The sequence below is a fragment of the Chiloscyllium plagiosum genome, unplaced genomic scaffold, assembly GCF_037043375.1.
Source record: "Chiloscyllium plagiosum isolate Xiang-an unplaced genomic scaffold, Cpla_swu_hap1 HiC_scaffold_16, whole genome shotgun sequence".
NCBI lineage: Eukaryota > Metazoa > Chordata > Chondrichthyes > Orectolobiformes > Hemiscylliidae > Chiloscyllium > Chiloscyllium plagiosum.
This window is the reverse complement of record NW_028270154.1, coordinates 76918953-76937605: the sequence shown is the minus strand read 5'-3', so window position 1 is coordinate 76937605 and position 18653 is coordinate 76918953. Positions and strand designations below refer to the sequence as shown.

General features: G+C 43.0%; 1 protein-coding gene across 1 annotated transcript in view; it reads right to left on the bottom strand.

Annotated features, from left to right (window-relative positions):
• Positions 1-8227, bottom strand: part of LOC122556854 (E3 ubiquitin/ISG15 ligase TRIM25-like) — a 37213-nt gene extending 28986 nt beyond the window's left edge. Inside the window, exons 1-4 of the mRNA XM_043704109.2 lie at positions 7705-8227; positions 6545-6640; positions 5228-5458; positions 4875-4897 (exon numbers count right to left, since the gene is read on the bottom strand). Coding sequence (XP_043560044.2) covers positions 4875-4897; positions 5228-5458; positions 6545-6640; positions 7705-8067 — 713 coding nt within the window. The 5' untranslated portion in view covers positions 8068-8227. The remainder of the gene's footprint in view (positions 1-4874; positions 4898-5227; positions 5459-6544; positions 6641-7704) is intronic.
• Between the last annotated feature and the right edge of the window lie 10426 nt (positions 8228-18653).

The following is an 18653-nucleotide window of genomic DNA, read 5'->3' as shown; positions in this document are numbered from 1 at the left end:
CATACAGGTCTAGGTCATCTGCTGCACATCTAGTTTTCAGTAGGGAGTGGATTTCTTAAAGAATCCAAGGTTTCTAGTTGGGGAACACTCGGAGTGACTTCTTTGGTACACAGTGCATTTGCTAATGAAGTCCGTGATGGTGGCAGTGTAATTGTCTAGGTTTTCCACTGTGTACATGAATACGGTGCAGTCCACTGTATCCAGGCAGTCTCGAAGATGGTGATCTGCTGCCTTGGACTAGCACTGCACTTCTTTTAGTCAAGGATCAGCCTTTATTTACATGTTGAAAAGTGTGGTGCTGGAAAGGCGCAGCAGCTCAGGCAGCACCCGAGCAGCAGGAGAATCGACAATTTGGGCATAAGCCCTTCATCAGGAATGTGATTATAGCATTTCTGATGAAGGGCTCATGCCCAAAACGTTGACTCTCCTGCTGCTCAGATGCTGCCTGAGCTGCTGCGCTTTTCCTGCGCCACACGTTTCGACTCTGACCCTCCAGCATCTGCAGTCCTCACGTTCTCCTAGTCACTCTAACCTTACTGAGAAGTCTCTTCCAAAGATGCACACCTTGCAGAAGCTCTCCTCCTCCCTCTACAAGGATGTCAGTGAGTCTTTCTCTCACTGCATCCCCCAGGTCATCTCTTCTGCCTGAAGCTCTTCAGCCACGCCCTGAAGCAGATCCGCTATGACAGACACATCCCCCTCCTCAGCGCCTGGCTATGCAATGACCTATCCCGCATGGAGTCCAGACTACATTCAGACCATCACAATTTGGACCTGACCAAGACAACCACTATCGACAGCAGCTCCAAAGCCTCCAGAAAGGGTTCTACCTCCGGATCCTCCGTTCCACCCTCGCAGCCAGGTGCTGCCACCTACTTTCCCTACAGTCAGCCTTGCTCTAACTCAGGGCCACAGTCTCCCAGGCCTGCAAAGGACCTCTGCTGTTCTTCATCCTGAGAAGGATCCAAATACTCAACAAATGCTTTTTCTCCAGCTTATCAACATTGAGGAATGTAAGTACACCAAACTCTCACATACTTAATTCCAAACCCAGGTTTCCTTGATCATTCCAGACTCCTCTCCCGGCCTCCGGAACTGGTCGGACGCCATTGTCCATGCGGCCACTACTACCGCTGCAAATGATGACATTACCTCTGCCCCGCCTCCCACGGACTGCGGCCACCGCCTACTCTACTGCCAACGTGAAGGCTGTCAGAACCATTGCCGCCAAAACCTCCATGAAGGCTGCCTGTCACGTCACTTCTGCTCCCACGGTTACCGCTGAACGTTCCACTTTAGCCCCCAGCCCTGCTGACCATGTCACCTCCACAGCTGAAGACACCATGAACGTCGGATGGAACATCACTTCTACACTCCCCACCCCGGTTGGCACCAGATGCACCGTTTCCACTCCTCTGATTTATGTCACTTCCTTTGGTGACGTCACTCATGATCGTCTGACCGCATCCACTCCAGAGACAGCTTCCGTCCCTACCCCCAACTCCAGCTATACACCAGCTCCCAGCCCTGCCAAGTTTTTACCATCCACCCCCACCTCTCCACCACCCCAGACCTCCCCCTCACTGAAGATGAATGATCAGTCCTCAGTAAAGGTCTCACCTTCATCCCACTACGCTCCCAGGTCAACGAATTCCATACACATTGCTACTTCGAGCTTTTCTTCCACCGCCTTCACCTTTGCACTTACGTTTTCCATCAGAACTCCCACCCACCACCTGAGGGCCCCTTCTCCCATGACCATATTATGATAGTATTTCACATTAAGATAGAAAGCAACTTTGTTGATTCTAAGACTAGAGTCATAAATCTCAACATGATATTGAATAAGCTATGGCAAATATTTAAAGAGTGCACAGATGAACTGCAACTATTGTTCATTCCTGTCTGACACAAAAACTAAATGGGAAAGGTGGCCCTGCCATGACTCATAAAAGAAATGAGGATAGCATGAGATCCAGTGAGTGGGCAAGCAAATTGGCCAAAAAGAACATCAGACCTGAGGATTGGGAGCAATTTCGGTTTCAGCAAAAGGGATTGATTAAGAGGAGGCAAAACAGAGTAAGCTTGCAGAAAGTGCAAGATTGAAAAAGTCTTTACAGGTATGCAAGGAGAAAAGGTTACTGAAGGCAAATATAGGGCCCCCATACAGTCAGAAACCGGGGAAGTTCCAGCAGGAAATAAAGAGTTGGCGTATCAATTAAAGACACATTTTAGTTCTCTTGTCACAAAGGAGGACACAAGTAATGACACAAAAATGTTGGAAAATTCAGAGTGTAGAGAAAGGCAGGAGCTGTATGAAATCAATATTGGTAAGACAATGATGTTGGGAAATTGATTAGATCAAAGACTGGCAAAGACCCAGGAACAATAATCTATGTCCCAAAGTGTTTAAGAAGTGACCCTAGAAATAATGGATGTACTGGAGTCATACATTCAGATTCTATGGACTCTGAAACAGTTCCAAAGAATTGGTGGGCAGTAAATGTAACCACTATTTATAAAAAATGGTCGACATAAAACAGGGAATTACAAACCAGTCACCCTGATCTTGGCAGTGGGGGAAATGCTAGATTCAATTAGAAAACATTTAATATAGAGCACTTAGAAAACAATTGCAGGATTGGACAGAGTCAGCATGGATTTACAAACAGGAGATCTTGCTCGACAAATCTATTGGAACTTTGAGGATGTAGCTAGTAGAGTTGACGGGGGGAGCTGGACGATGTCATTTACTTGGACTTTCAGAATACATTCAATAATAGACTAGCATGTAAAATTAAAGCAAATGAATTATGGGTAGTGTACTGACATGGATTGAGATCTGGTTGGCAGACAGGAGAATAAGGGTAGGAATAAACAAATTATTTTCTGAGTTGTAGGCAATGGCCTGTCGGTTACCACAGGGATTATCGCTTGGACCTCCGCTATATATTAATGATTTAGATGAAGGAACTAAATGTAATATCCCCACGTTTACAGATGACACAAAGCTGGGTGAGAGGGCGAACTGTGAGGAGTACACAGAGACGGTTCACTGTGATTTGGACAAGTTGTACGAATAGGCAAATGCATGGCAGATGAAATATAATGTGGATAAATCTGATGTTATCTACTTTGATAGAAAACACAGGAGGGCAGATTATTGTCTGAATGTGATACATCAGGAAAGGGAGAGGCACAACGAGACCTGGGTGTTTTTGTACTACAGTAACTGAAATTAAGCATGCATGTGCAGTAAATGGTGAAGGAGACAAATGGTATGTTGACTGTACTCGCAAGAAGGTTTGAGTACAGGCGCAGGGGTGTCTTGCTGTGATTATACAGGACTTTGGCGAGAACACAGCTGGAATATTGTGTGTAATTTTGGTCTAGGAGAAAGTGAGGACTGCAGATGCTGGAGATGAGAGCTGAAAAATGTGTTGCTGGAAAAGCGCAGCAGGTCAGGCAGCATCCAAGGAGCAGGAAAATCGATGTTTCGGGCATAAGCCCTTCTTCAGGAATGGCCTTGAAGAAGGGCTTATGCCCGAAACGTCGATTCTCCTGTTCCTTGGATGCTGCCTGACCTCCTGTAATTTTGGTCTCCTTGTCTGAGGATAGATGCTCTGGTTATGGAGGGAATGCAACAAAGATTTACCGGACTGATCCCTGGGATGTGAAGAGTCTGTATCAGTTACGTCAAAGAGTGTGCTGCTGAAAAGGCACAACCAGTCAGGCAGCATCCGAGGAGCAGGAGATCCTACGTTTTGAACATAAGCTCTTCATCAGGAATGAAGAGCTCATTCCTGGTGAAGAGCTTATGCTCGAAATGTCAATTCATCTGCTGCTCGGCTGCTGCCTGGCCTGTTGTGCTTTTCTAGCACCATACTCTTGACTCTGATCTCCAGCATCTGCAGTGCTCACTTTCTCTCAGTTAGAACTGTATACATTGACCCTAGAAGGATAAGGGGGGAATATCATAGAAACCCAAAAAATTCTAACAGGACTACACAGGGTAAATGTAGCAAGGATGCTCCTGATAACCGGGGAGTCCAGAACAAGGTCACAGTCTAAGGATACTGAGCAGGCCATTTATAACTGAGATGAAGAGAAATGTCTTCACTCAGAGAGTGGTGAGCCTGTGGAATTCTCTGCCACAGAGAGTGGATGAAGCCGAAACACTGAATGTTTTCAAGGAAGAGTTATATATATATTTCTGGTGGCTAAAGGGATCAAGGGGTACGGAGAGAAAGCAGGAACAAGGAATGGAGTTAGTGATGAGCCATGATCATATCAAATGGTGGGGCAAGCTCAAAGGGCTGAATGGCCTACTCCCCTGCACCTATTTTCTACAGATGTATTGAGACTGTTGACAGGTAATGCTTACAGATGTGAAGAGAAGACTTTGGTCATGGAAAGGATTTCCATCTGGGGCTTAGCTCAGGTCAAAAGAAATGCTGAGGTTGTAAACATTTTGGTTCAGCCTCAGGTAGTAACCAGGAAAGGGGTTTGAACCAATGCCTAAGGATGGGCCGAGTAAAATGGCTTCTGAATGTCTGATTGGAGGTAGTTGTGCTCATTTGAGTCTGGATATTGAATTTGTAAAGTAAAAATTCAGAAGCAGTGGAGAGTGGAGAGAGGTGGTAGGGAGGTTGAGCTGAGTTTTGCCAATGTATGGGTAGAATCTCCCAATTCTCACAAGCTGTCCGAGCCAGTAACCCCTCAAACCATAGTGAAGTATCACTTTATGTTCCCATTGTGTGAAAACACTATCTCTGGGAAAGGTGCTAAGATGTGATTCTACTTCCTGTCTGCTCCCAGATGAAGGGAAAGGTTTCCTATCAGCAGCAGCTATTGAATGACTGAGAGGAACTTACCTGGAAAGGAGCTGCTTCGAGTTCTGTGAATAAAGAGAGGAGATCAAATCAATCAATGAACAAAGCAACCACCTAATGGAACTACACAGTGAATTTGGGATGGAGGGGAAAGAGTTCCGAATGGAACAGTAGATGGGGCTAGACCCAGGAATGAGAAACAATCCCACATTTCACGATAGTCCATCCTGGGATAGTATCAACACGCGAAGGACAGGGACTTAGAGAACATCAACACACCAAGGGCAGGACCAAGGGATAGATCCAGTGCTGGGCCCCAACCAATTTACCCTCCCACCAGCCTCACAGAAACTCTGTATTCCCCGGCCCTGGTCCTGTTTAAATTGAAGATGTACCTGAATAAAGAAGACAGGGTCTTTCTGTACCAGGTTCTGGTTTTCCCTGTCTAATGATGTTATCAGATCCATCCTCTTTTTTAAGGCATTAGAACAGCTTCTAATCTTTGAGAGAATGCGGAGACCCTCCTTATCAATTAGTGACAATGTGGATGTTTCACCTTCTTCCAGTCTTCTCCTCCATTTACAGAAGATCTTCTGTAGACCTCCTTTCAGTTCATTGATTTGTGTCTGAAACCAAAGCCAACTCTCATTACAAACAGCCCTTCCTCAAAGCCATTACCCTGAGAACATGGCACTTTTCAGGGACATGTCAGCTATTTTTGAATATTGCTGCATCACTGCTAAAGATAAATAAGCTATGGGGGTGGGGCAGAGTGGTTTCCACTGGGAGGGAAAACTCCTTGTATCCTAGGTAGTTTCACCAGTGTTATCTTGAGTTCTGAACCCCCATGAATTAAGTTATGAGGAGAGTTTATACAAACCAGGATTTTATGTACTAGAATTTAAGAAGTTAAGGAGTGAATGGGTTGACCTTACAAGGTTTTAAGGTGAGATGAAAGTGTAATAGAGAGAAAATATTTCTATTGGTTAGGGAATGTAGGATGATGGGATATCAACCTTTTGGGAGTGAAATTTAGAAACACACAGCCTGGTAAACATTTGGAACTCAAACCTGAAAACAGTAGATGGTGCTACCTCAATTGTTAATTTTAAGTTTGAGATTAACAGGACTCTATCAATCAGGGTCATTAGGAGTTTGGGGCACTGGTATAAAGATGGAGTTAGGCCACAGATCAGCATCTCACTGAAAGGCAGAGCAGCTGTAATCCCACTGAAAGGCAGACCAGGCCTGAAGCTGTAAATGGCTAATTGCCGTTCCTGTGTTCCCCTGTAGTTCCTTAGAATTTTGCCCAAATTGGACAAGTCCTCATTTCTTGGCGGCACAGTGGCTAGCACTGCTACCTCACAGCACCAGGGACCTGGGTTCGATTCCAGCCTCGGGCAAGTGTCTGTGTGGAGTTTGCACATTCTCCCCGTGTCTGTGGGTTTCCTCCAGGTGCTCCAGTTTCCTCCCACAACCCAAAGATGTGCAGGTTAGGTGAATTGGCCACGCTAAATTGCCCATAGCATTCAGGGATGTGTAGTTTAGGTACATTAGTCAGGGGTAAATGTAGAGTAATAAGGTAAGGTTACTCTTTGGAGGGTCGGTGTGGATGATTTGGGCCAATGGGCCTGTTTCCATACTGTAGGGATTCTATGATACCTGGCTGCATGTTTCAGAGTGAATCCAGTTCCAGTTCCACTTTTGCCTACCTGTGTTTCAGCTTCATGTCTCTCCAAGTCTCGCTGTTTGCTGGAACAATTCTGCTGGATTCCTTGAAGCTTCTCAACCTCTGCCTGCAATTCTTTCTGGAAAGGCATTTAGAAAATGTTCAGAAAGGGATTCAAACTGGAGTATAAAAGAGAAACGATTCGCTTCCAGGAGTAACCTGATTAGCTGTGGTTAGAAACGGAATCACGGAATGGTTACAATACAGAATTTTCCTTCTATTCATTCATGAGGTGTCGGTGTCACTGGCTGTGCCAGCACTTATTGCCCATTCAGAGATGAGAATGTGGTGCTGGAAAAGCGCAGCAGGTCAGGCAATATCTGAAGAGCAGGAGAGTTGGTGTTTCAGGCATTCCTGATGAAGGGGTTATGCCCAAAACATTGACTCTCCAGCTGTTTGGATGCTGCCTGACCTGCTGTGCTTTTCCAGCACCATCCTTTTTGCCTCTGATTTTCCAGCATCTGCAGTCCTCACTTTCTCCTTTATTGCCTATTCAACCCATCAAGTCCCTACAGATATATTCCCTTCTACGGCTCTCAGTAACAAGCTGCTCCCCGCCGTGTACAAACTTAACAATCTCTCTCTCTCTGTCTCACACGTGCACAGACACAGACACATACATGCATGCACACAAGTACGCACACACAACCTGCTTCTTTTCACAGTGACACACTGGGGGTGCGAGGGGAAAACCAGACAGATTCAGATGCACCAACGTCTCTCAATCAACAATTCCTTTGTGCTTTTGGAGTATTTTCACCCACTGAGTATCCCCCATGGGTCTTCCCTCGCTCCCACCCAACACTGATGGCCTTCTCCTTGTTGCTCAGAGGACAGAATCCGCCAGTGTAACACAGTATCTGACATGTACTGCTCTACAGCCCTGAGCCATGGAGTGCTGATGCCAGTGGGGCAGTCTCAGTCTCACTTCAGTGTCCAGTGCCCCTTCTAGTGCCCAGCCCGTTCTCTCAGGATGTAAGAGAAAGAGGATGAAGCAAATCTGACTTACAAAAAACCAATCAGCTGTAAACCAAGGCTAATAAGAAATCACTGGATTAATTCAGCATCATCAGTAATCTGTTTTAATTATTGCTGATCATCAGGAAGATCACTGCCATTAATATCAAGAACTGTATCACTCACCTGAATAGAGGCTTGTGTCTGTTCCAGGCTCTGCAGTGTATGGGACCTATGTCTACCCAGTATTATACAGGCACTACATAAACTTATAGCATCATCTTCACAGTAGAACTGAAAGAGTTTCTTATGGTCAGGACATTGTCTGCTCGTAAGGTCAGCTACAGGTTCAATAAGGATGTGTCCGTTAAAGGGCGGTTTGAGCAGATGTGGTTGCAAATGAAAAGCACAAAGTGAAGCTTCACATTTCAAACATGTCTTTGCAGCTGGTGTTGAATTCTCAATACAGTAGTCACACAAGATGTAACCCAAATCAGCAGAAGGCTGTGAACTGTTGTATAGTTCCACCATGTTACAGTCTGCGGACATTCTCTTCAAACTGGGGCTGACCTTGAAGTTCTGGCAACCTAAATATCCAAATTTCCCCAAATAATTTCAAACAGAAACTGTGCTTATAGTAAATGTTCCAGTACACACGGCGACGCCACTCTGCTTCGGAACTTTGAGATGTTTCTACAGCATCAGTAGCAGAGGCTTCATACAGCAACACAGAGAGTGAGACACGAGGATGGAAAATGAATCCCTTATAAGATTTACAGCATTGAGAGACAGTGTTATTTTCAGTTTCATGATTAAGGATGAGGCATAATTCAGAACCAATGTGGGCGGCACAGTGGCTCATTGGTTAGCACTGCTGTCTCACAGGGCCAGGAACCTGGGTTTGACCCAGCCTCAGGCGACAGTTTGTGCGAAGTTTGCATATTCTTCCTGTGTCTGCTTGGGCTTCCTGTGGGTGCTTCGGTTTCCTCCCACAACCCAAAGGTAGGCAGGTTAGGTGAATTGGCCACGCTAAATTTCCCATAGTGTTTAGGGATGTGTAGGTTATGTGTATTAGTCAGGGGTAAATGTAGGGTAGTCAAGGAATGGGTCTGGATGGGTTACTCTTTGGAGGAATGGTGTGAACTTGTGGGCCAAATAGCCTGTTTCCATGCTGTAAAGATTCCATGAATATCAGAAAAATGAGATGGTAATGTTGCAATGACTCATTTGTTGTCACCGCAACTTCAGGGACATGCTCACCACACTTGCAATGCCTGTTATTTTACTGCATCGAAAAGAAAAAGGTAAATAAAATGAATCATATTTGAGTAAAACAATTCTTCAAATGTTTTAAAATAATTCAAGTATTGGGCTTGGGATTTGTTCATTGCTCATTGCTCACTCCAAACAGTTGTGTTGCATTGTTGTTCACTCTCCCTGGAATTTAGGGAGTAACGAATGATTGGGAGGGATGTAGTGATGGGTAATGAATGAGGGAGCAAGGCTGAGTTCGGTTGTGAACAGGGGAGTGGGGATATGAAATCAGCAACTGAGGAGGTGATGGCCTATTATGTTCTGAGGACTTGGGTTCAAATCCTGCCATGGCAGATGGCAGAATGTGAATCCAATTAACATATCTCGAATTATACACAGGTTGATTAGGAAAAGATTGCAGTAAAGGGGCTCTTGTGGTACAGTGGTAGTGTCCCTATCTCTAAACCATCAGACTTGGGTTTAAGGTCCACCTGGTCCAGAATTGTAACTTAACATCTCTGAACGGGGGTTGGCTAAAAATATTCATAAGGGTGTGCTAAACAATAATAGTGATAAATAACTGCCTGTCTACATTAAGAATATCCTGATTTTAATGAGTCAAATGTGATTCTGTGTTCAAACTGGAGCTGGCTCAACAAATAACTAATTTTAACAAACCAATCCAGCTATTTTGGCCATTTGAAAGTTTCCCCTAACATTTATTTTCTGATCATTTTTATTTGTCTCAAATTTAAAAGAAACCACAAGATTACAAAAACATCTCAGTCAAGCTTTGTTCGTGGTTTGAATGGTAATGACATCTGACAAACAAATCTGAAAGTAGTTCAACAATTTGTGAAGGGAAATTTGCAAGGGAAAACCCTGTGAAACTTTTAAACACTTCAATTAACAGACCAGGACAGAGGTCCTTGTTTCAATCTGATCACCTTGACAAGCCATTTTCCTGCTTGAAACATTGTGTATTCTGAACCCAAAAGGACCACGGATGTTCAGTGGTTTGCATATTTTTAATATATTCGAGTTGGGGTATAATGGACATTGGTGTAATAAGGAAATTAAGGGTTATAACAGTGCAAGAAAGTGGAGCTGAGGTAGATGATCACATACCTTCCAACTGAATAGTAGGTTGATAAGCCACATGAAAACAGAAATTGTGGAAATAGAAGCTGTAGTAGATTATTATGGTCCTAAAATCTATTCTGCAATTCAAATAGATTGTTACCGACCTTTTATCTCAATACCACTTTTCTGAACTATCCCTTTATCTCTTAATGTCTTAAATATTGAAAACTCTATTTATTTCTCTCTTGTACATACTCAATTACTGATCCTCCACAGCCTTCTGGGATAGAGAATTCCAGTCATTCTTCACACTCTCAATAAAGAAATTCGTCTCAGTTCAGTTCAGAATGTGAACAAACTCCTCAGCATTGATTGCACAACCCCACAACCCTAGATCCTGTTTTGTATGGGCACAGCACAACCAGCCATTTATACTTCTCATTATCAGCATTCCTCGCTCTCTCAGTTTATCATCATAATCCTTTTGTTTCCTTCTTTATGTTTCTCTTGGCACTGTCCCAACCCCTCACGCAACCTCCAAAATCATCAGCGTAAACACGATCCTTTCCTATTTGCTTTCAGTCCTGACAAAGATTCTCTGGACTGAAACATTAAGTCTATTTTCATCTCCACAGTTGTTGCCAGACCTGCTGAGTTTCTCCAGCATTTTCTGATTTCTTGTCAGATTTCCAGCATTCACAGTTCTTTGTTAGAAGCAATCGATTTTTATGTTCCATGCTAGTTTACTTTGATACCCAATTCTCCTTCTTTTCTTAGATCTTTATTTTATTTTAGAAGCAATCTATTTTTATGTTTCATGCTAGCTTACAATTGTTATGGACCAGGCCAGAACCCCTGAAAACATTTCAAGAATGTAGCCTGGAGCCTAATCTTGTTAGTTGTTTGAAGCAGGTGTATAGTAGATATTTCAGGAGTGATGCAGCTGGCTCAATCACTTAGTTTGAAACAAAACAGAACTTATTTACAAGATTACCAAATGAAACACAAACAAAAGACAATAGAATACAGAATAATTTAATCTATGAGAAAACCCAACAGAATTGGAACTCCCACAGGATTCTGGGAAATCCAAGATGGAGGACGGGAAAAATTTCTGGCTGTAAGAGTTGCTCCTTTTTTTGAGGTATTTTAGGTGCTGGAGGTGATTTCCTTGAATTCCAGGAGCAGCAATTACTGTTTTATACGCTGTTGCATTGTTTTGGAACTTTGGGGGGAAAAAAGTCAAAACAACAGCAGTTTTAAAAGGGAGAACAGAAAAAGGAAGCATATGGTGAGGACAGTGCAGGAGAGAGAGAGAGAGAGACAAAGAGAGAGAGAGAACCTGCACAGTTACTGCCTTTGCTGCTTTTGGATTCATGTGTTGTTGGACATTGGAGTGTCTCTGGGAAAATTAACAAACAGTGCATTTCACAACTAATCTTGGAGGAACCTGTTTGGGCGAAGTTCACAACACAGAATCAGGTAAGTTCATTGTTGTTTTAAGTCTGTCTAATAGAAAGGCTGCAGTAGTGAGTACAGTGGATTCTTTCTTGATTATATGTTTTTGGAGATAAGTCTCTTGATTAAACTTAAAATATAAGCCATAACTATAATTTAACCTGGTGCGGTGTTTTGTGGAGGAATAAGACGGTGTTATTTTCTGGGTCTGTAGATTATGAAGGAGCAAAAATGGCCTTTGCAGTGATATGTACTTCTTGTCAGATGTGGGAGTTTAAAGAGCATTCAAGGGTTACTGCGATTATATCTGCCATAAATGCTGTTGGATGCGAATCTTATCCGATCGAGTGGATCGGTTGGAGAGACAGATAGAAGCGATGAGGAATTTGCAACAGCAACAGTATGTGATGGATGGCAGATATAGGAAGGGGGGAAAGTCTCAGATACAGTCACATAGATGGGTTAACTCCAGGAAGGGTACGAGAGGTAGGCACCAAGGGCAGGAGTTTTTTGTAGATATACCCATTCCAAACAGTTATGCTGTTTTGGAAAATGTAGGGGGTGATGGATTCTCAGGGGAATGTAGCACGAACAGTCAAGTTTCTGGTGTTGAGACTGGCTCTAATGCAATGAGGGGTTCCAAGAGATCAATTGTGTTAGGACATCCTGTAGTTCGAGGTACAGACAGATGCTTCTGTGGCCAGCAGAGAAAAAGCAGAATGGTGTGTTGTTTCCCTGGTGCCCGGAACAAGGATGTCTCAGAGAGCGTGTAGAATGTTCTCACGGGGGAGAGGGGCCAGCAGGAGGTCATTGTCAACATTGGAACTAATGACATAGGAAGGGAAAAGGTTGAGACTCTGAAGGGAGATTACAGATAGTTAGGCAGAAATTTAAAATGGAGGTCCTCAAGGGAAGTAATACCTGGATTACTCCCAGTGCTATGAGCTAGTGAGGGCAGGAATAGGAGGATAGAGCAGATGAATACATGGCTGAGGAGCTGGTGTATGGGAGAAGGATTCACATTTTTGGATCATTGGAATCTCTTTTGGGGTAGAAGTGACCTGTACAAGAAGGACGGATTGCACCTAAATTGGAAGGGGACTAATATACTGGCAGGGAAATTTGCTAGAACTGTTCAGGAGGATTTAAACTAGTAGGGTGGGGGGGGGGGGGGGGGTGGGGGGGGGGGTGGGGGGGACCCAGGGAGATAGTGAGGAAAGAGATCAATCTGAGACTGGTACAGTTGAGAACCAACGTGAGTCAAACAGTCAGGGGAGGCAGGGACAAGGTAGGACTAATAAATTAAACTGCATTTATTTCAATGCAAGAGGCCTAACAGGGAAGGCAGATGAACTCAGGGCATGGTTAGGAACATGGGACTGGGATATCATAGCAATTACAGAAACATGGCTCAGGGATGGGCAGGACTGGCAGCTTAATGTTCCTGGATACAAATACAACAGGAAGGATAGAAAGGGAGGCAAGAGAGGAGGGGGAGTGGCATTTTTGATAAGGGATAGCATTACAGCTGTACTGAGGGAGGATATTCCTGGAAATACATCCAGGGAAGCTATTTGGGTGGAACTGAGAAATAAGAGCGGGATGATCACCTTATTGGGATTGTATTATAGACCCCCCAATAGTCAGAGGGAAATTGAGAAAGAAACTTGTAAGGAGATCTCAGCTATCTGTAAGAATAATAGGGTGGTTATGGTAGAGGATTTTAATTTTCCAAACATCGACTGGGACTGCCATAGTGTTAAAGGTTTAGATGGAGATGAATTTCCCAAGTGCGTACAAGCCAATTTTCTGATTCAGTATGTGGATGCACCTACCAGAGAAGGTACAAAACCTGACCTACTCTTGGGAAATAAGGCAGGGCAGGTGACTGAGGTGTCAGTGGGGGAGTACTTTAGGACCAGCGACCATAATTCTATTTGTTTTAAAATAGTGATGGAAAAGGATAGACCAGATCTAAAAGTTGAAGTTCTAAATTGGAGAAAGGCCAATTTTGACGGTATGAGGCAAGAACTTTCGAAAGCTGATTGGAGGCAGATGTTCGCAGGTAAAGGGACGGCTGGAAAATGGGAAGCCTTCAGAAATGAGATAACAAGAATCAAGAGAAAGTATATTCCTGTCAGGGTGAAAGGGACGGCTGGTAGGTACAGGGAATGCTGGATGACTAAAGAAATTGAGGGTTTGGTAAAGAAAAAGAAGGAAGCATATGTCAGGTATAGACAGGATAGATCGAGTGAATCCTTAGAAGAATATAAAGGAAGTAGGAGTATACTAAAGAGGGAAATCAGGAAGGCAAAACAGGGACATGAGATAGCTTTGGCAAATAGAATTTAGGAGAATCCAAAGGATTTTTACAAATATATTAAGGGCAAAAGGGTAACTAGGGAGAGAATAGGGCCCCTCAAAGATCAGCAAGGCGGCCTTTGTGTGGAGCCACAGATAATGGGGGAGATACTAAATGAATATTTTGCATCAGTATTTACTGTGGAAAAGGATATGGAAGATATAGACTGTAGGGAAATAGATGGTGACATCTTGCAAAATGTCCAGATTACAGAGGAGGAAGTGCTGGATGTCTTGAAATGGTTAAAGGTGGATAAATCCCCAGGACCTGATCAGGTGTACCTGAGAACTCTCTGGGAAGCTAGAGAAGTGATTGCTAGGCCTCTTACTGAGATATTTATATCATCGATAGTCACAGGTGAGGTGCCGGAAGACTGGAGGTTGGCAAACATGGTGCCACTGTTTAAGAAGGGTGGTCAGGACAAGCCAGGGAACTATAGACCAGTGAGCCTGAAGTCGGTGGTGGGCAAGTTGTTGGAGGAAATCCTGAGGGACAGGATGTACATGTATTTGGAAAGGCAAGGACTGATTCGGGATAGTCAACATGGCTTTGTGCGTGGGAAATCATGTCTCACAAATTTGATTGAGTTTTTTGAAGAAGTAGCAAAGAAGATTGATGAGGGCAGAGCGGTAAATGAGATCTATATGGACTTCAGTAAGGTGTTCGACAAGGTTCCCCATGGGAGACTGATTAGCAAGGTTAGATCTCATGGAATACAGGGAGAACTAGCTATTTGAATACAAAACTGGCTCAAAGGTAGAAGACAGACGGTGGTGGTGGAGGGCTGTTTTTCAGACTGGAGGCCTGTGACCAGTGGAGTGCCACAAGGATTGGTGCTGGGTCCTCTACTTTTTGTCATTTACATAAATGATTTGGATGCGAGCATAAGAGGTGCAGTTCATAAGTTTGCAGGTAACACCAAAATTAGAGGTGTGGTGGACAGCGAAGAGGGTTACCTCAGATTATAACAGGATCTTGACCAGTTGGGCGAATGGGCTGAGAAGTGGCAGATGGAGTTTAATTCAGATAAATGCGTGGTGCTGTATTTTGGGAAAGCAAATCTTAGCAGGAATTATTCACTTAATGGTAAAGTCCTAGGGAGTGTTGCTGAACAAAGAGACCTTGGAGTGCAGGTTCATAGCTCCTTGAAAATTGAGTCGCAGGTAGATAGGATGTGAAGAAGGCGTTTGGTATGCTTTCCTTTATTGGTCAGAGTATTGAGTACAGGAGTTGGGAGGTCATGTTGCGGCTGTACAGGACATTGGTTAGGCCACTGTTGGAATATTGCATGCAATTCTGGTCTCCTTCTTATTGGAAAGTTGTTGTGAAACTTGAAAGGGTTTAGAAAAGATTTACAAGGATATTACTAGGGTTGGAGGATTTGAGGTACAGGGCAAGGTAGAACAGACTGGGGCTGTTTTCCCTGGAGCGTCGGAGGCTGAGGGGAGACCTTATAGAGGTTTACAAAATTATGCGGGGCATGGATAGGATAAATAGGCAAAGTCTTTTCCCTGGGGTCAGGGAGTCCAGAACTAGAGGGCATAGGTTTAGGGTGAGAGGGGAAAGATATGAAAGAGACCTAAGGGGCAACTTTTTCATGCAGAGGGTGTATGGAATGAGCTGCCAGAGGAAGTGGTGGAGGCTGGTACAATTGCACCATTTAAGAGGCATTTGGATGGGTATATGAATAGGAAGGGTTTGGAGGGATATGAGATGGCAGGTGGGACTAGATTGGGTTGGGATATTTGGTTGGCATGGACAGGTTGGATCGAAGGGTCTGTTTTCATGGTGTACATCTCTACGACTCTATGACTCCAATATTCCAACTTAATGACACTGTTCCAAATACTTGTAACAATTCCCATAAACACCCTTTCGCAAAAAAAGGGAAAAAATCCAACACATGTTCTTATAGGAGAGATGTCAGAGAGAGAGTGGATCAGCATGGACCTGCTTCTTTGGGTCCCACAACTTCACAACTGACTGCTTGCTAAAACCAAACCAAACCAGAGAAATGCTGAGCGTTAATGAACCCTCTGAAATCAAAATCAAGGACAACATAACCTTGTTAAAGGAGCAGCATCATCATATCTACACCCCGCCCCTCCCCCGAAGAAAAGAATAATCAATATCCAAAGATGGCTTCATTTTAAAACCCCTTAATCTGAAGTTGTTCGTGCACTATAACACCCATATACATTACACTGACAATAATCACGGAAACATGCACTACTATATTTTGTTCCAGTCTCTTTTACTTCTGCCACCGAATGCCTCCATTTCTCATTCAAGGCTCGATAATGTGTCGGCAATCATGTTTTCTCATCCTGCCACAGGCACAATTGCCAAACTGAATGGCTGTAACAACAAGCTCCATCTCAACAGTCTGAAAGTGTTGTCCTTAAATTTCTTCACAAACTTCAATGGGTTAGGATCAGTGTATGTGATTGTTTCAGATATATTACTGGCAACATAAACATTGAAATGTTGTAATGCCAACACTAAGCTCAAAGTCTCTTTCTCAATTGTCAAATGTTTCTGCTGATGAATTTTCAATGTCCTGTCTTTCTATTTTTTCGTTGTCTTCTTTTAAGAGCACAGCATTGACACCCACATCAATAGCCACTTTGAATGACTTTACATAATTATATGTGACTAACACTTGGACTAACACAGCATTCAGGATGTCCAATGCCTCTGACAGTCTGCTATCCACTGAAACTTCTTGCCTTTTTTTGGAAATTGAGTGAGAGGAGCAGCCACACTGCTAAAATTTGGTATAAATTTTTGAGAAAATTCACTCAATCCCAGGAATAATCGTACTGCTCTTATTGTCAATGGTATGGGAAATTCCCCAATGACCGTCGTTTTTGCATTTGTCTGTGTCTAATAACATGGCCCAGGAGTTGACTTGGGTTTTGGCAAATTCACTTTTAGCCAGGTTTATTACCAAGTCTGCCTCCCGAAGTCAATTGAACAATTTTGATAAATGTTGCAAATGTTCCTTCCATGTGTGACTACAATTCACCAGATCATCTATACATACAACACAATTGGGTAATCTGGAAATGATATTACTGGCTAGTCTTTGAAATGTGGCTGACGCATTTTTCATATCAAACGGCATGACTTTAAACTGATACAGTGCATTTGGCATTATGAAATCTGAAATTGCCTTCACTCTTTCGAACACAAGTGTCTGCTATTATCTTCTGAGCAAGTCCAACTTAGAAATATAAGTTATTCACCCCACCTTTTTAACATAGCTTTCCAAATGTGGGATTGGATATGCACCAGTCTTTGTAACTGCATTGACTTTGTGATAGTTTACACCTAACCGTTGGGTACCATCTGGTTTTGGCACCATTACTTTGAGTGAGCTCCAGTCATTGTGACTTACTTTGATCATGTTGCCTTGGAGCATGTGTTCAATCTCCTTCTGAACCTGTGCCAACTTTAGACGGTTATTCCTATTAGGATGTTGTTTAATCAGAACAGCATCTCCTATATTGACATCATGGATAATTAGGTTAGTACTTCCCACTTATAACAATCCCAACTTCCTCATTGTCCAATTTAATTTGAGGAATGTCCAATTCAGAATATTCTGAACTTGGTTCTTAACTTTGTGTTGTGACTAATAACACAGTTTCCTTTGACTTTCCTTCCCTGTCATAATACCTTTTGAGCATATTCACATGACACATTCTGTGAGATTTCTTACTGTCTGGAGTCCTTATCAAATAGTTCACCTCACTCAATTTCCTTTTGACGTGATAAGGTCCTCTCAACTTTGCTTTTAAAGGTTCACCTATCACTGGAAATAGCACTAACACCTTATCCCTGATAGAAAAGTTGAGAGTTTTTGATTTCTTGTCTGCTTCCTGTTTCATTGTATGCTGTGATACTTTTAAATGCTGCCAAGCTAACTCCCCTGTTCTTTTTAATTGTTCCCTAAAACTTGACACATCGCCCAAACATATGGTCTCTGAATTATGATTTACCAAATTCTCCTTAATCAATTTTAATGGTCCTCTCCCTTCATGCCCAAAAACTAATTCAAATGGACCGAATTAATAGTTTTTTATTATACTGTTGTGAGTGTATTAGAGAGCCTTTATTTTTGTGAATTTTATATGCTCTATGCTCGGGATGTTCTGGATAGGGTTTCCCTTCCCGAGGGGTCTCGGAATTGCCCGGACAATTATGGTTGATCAGTCGGTTAAGTGGTGCACCTGGAATGTCAAGGGGAGTAATTCGCCAGTCAAAAGGAAGAAAATATTATCAAATCTCAAGAAAGAAAGAGTTGATATAGCTCTCCTACAGGAGACACACCTGTTGGATAAAGAACACTTGAAATTACGACAGGGTGGATTTGATCAGGCCTTTTTTTTTTCTTTTAGCTCAAAAAGTAGGGGAGTTGTTATTCTTATTCGGAAGAATTTCCCTTTCAAAATCCTAAATCAGATAAAAGACGAATCTGGGCGATATATTCTGATTAAAGCCCTTATAAATGGAGAGGAATATGGGATTTTAAATTTGTATTGCCCCCCAGCACACCCCTTTAAATTTATAACGGAAGCCTTCTCAAAATTGATGGCTCTTGGTGCCCGTCATACAATTATAGGGGGAGACTTTAATTGTATTATGGATCCGGAAATAGATAGGATTCCCAAGAGTACTGCAGGAGTATCTCCCAGATCTAGACAATTGGTGGGTTTGAACAAAGAATTAGGATTAGTAGATGTATGGAGATGTCTTCATCCACAGGGCAGAGATTTTTCTTTTTACTCCAATCCACATAAATGTCATACCAGAATTGATATGTTTTTTGCCCCCTCGATTTTTTAAAATTCCATATCATCCTGTAAAATAGGCAGTATAGCAATTTCCAACCATGCTGCTGTATATATGGAAATCAAGGCGAGGAACAATGGGACATCCCCTCGGCATTGACGTATAGACCCCTTCCTGATGA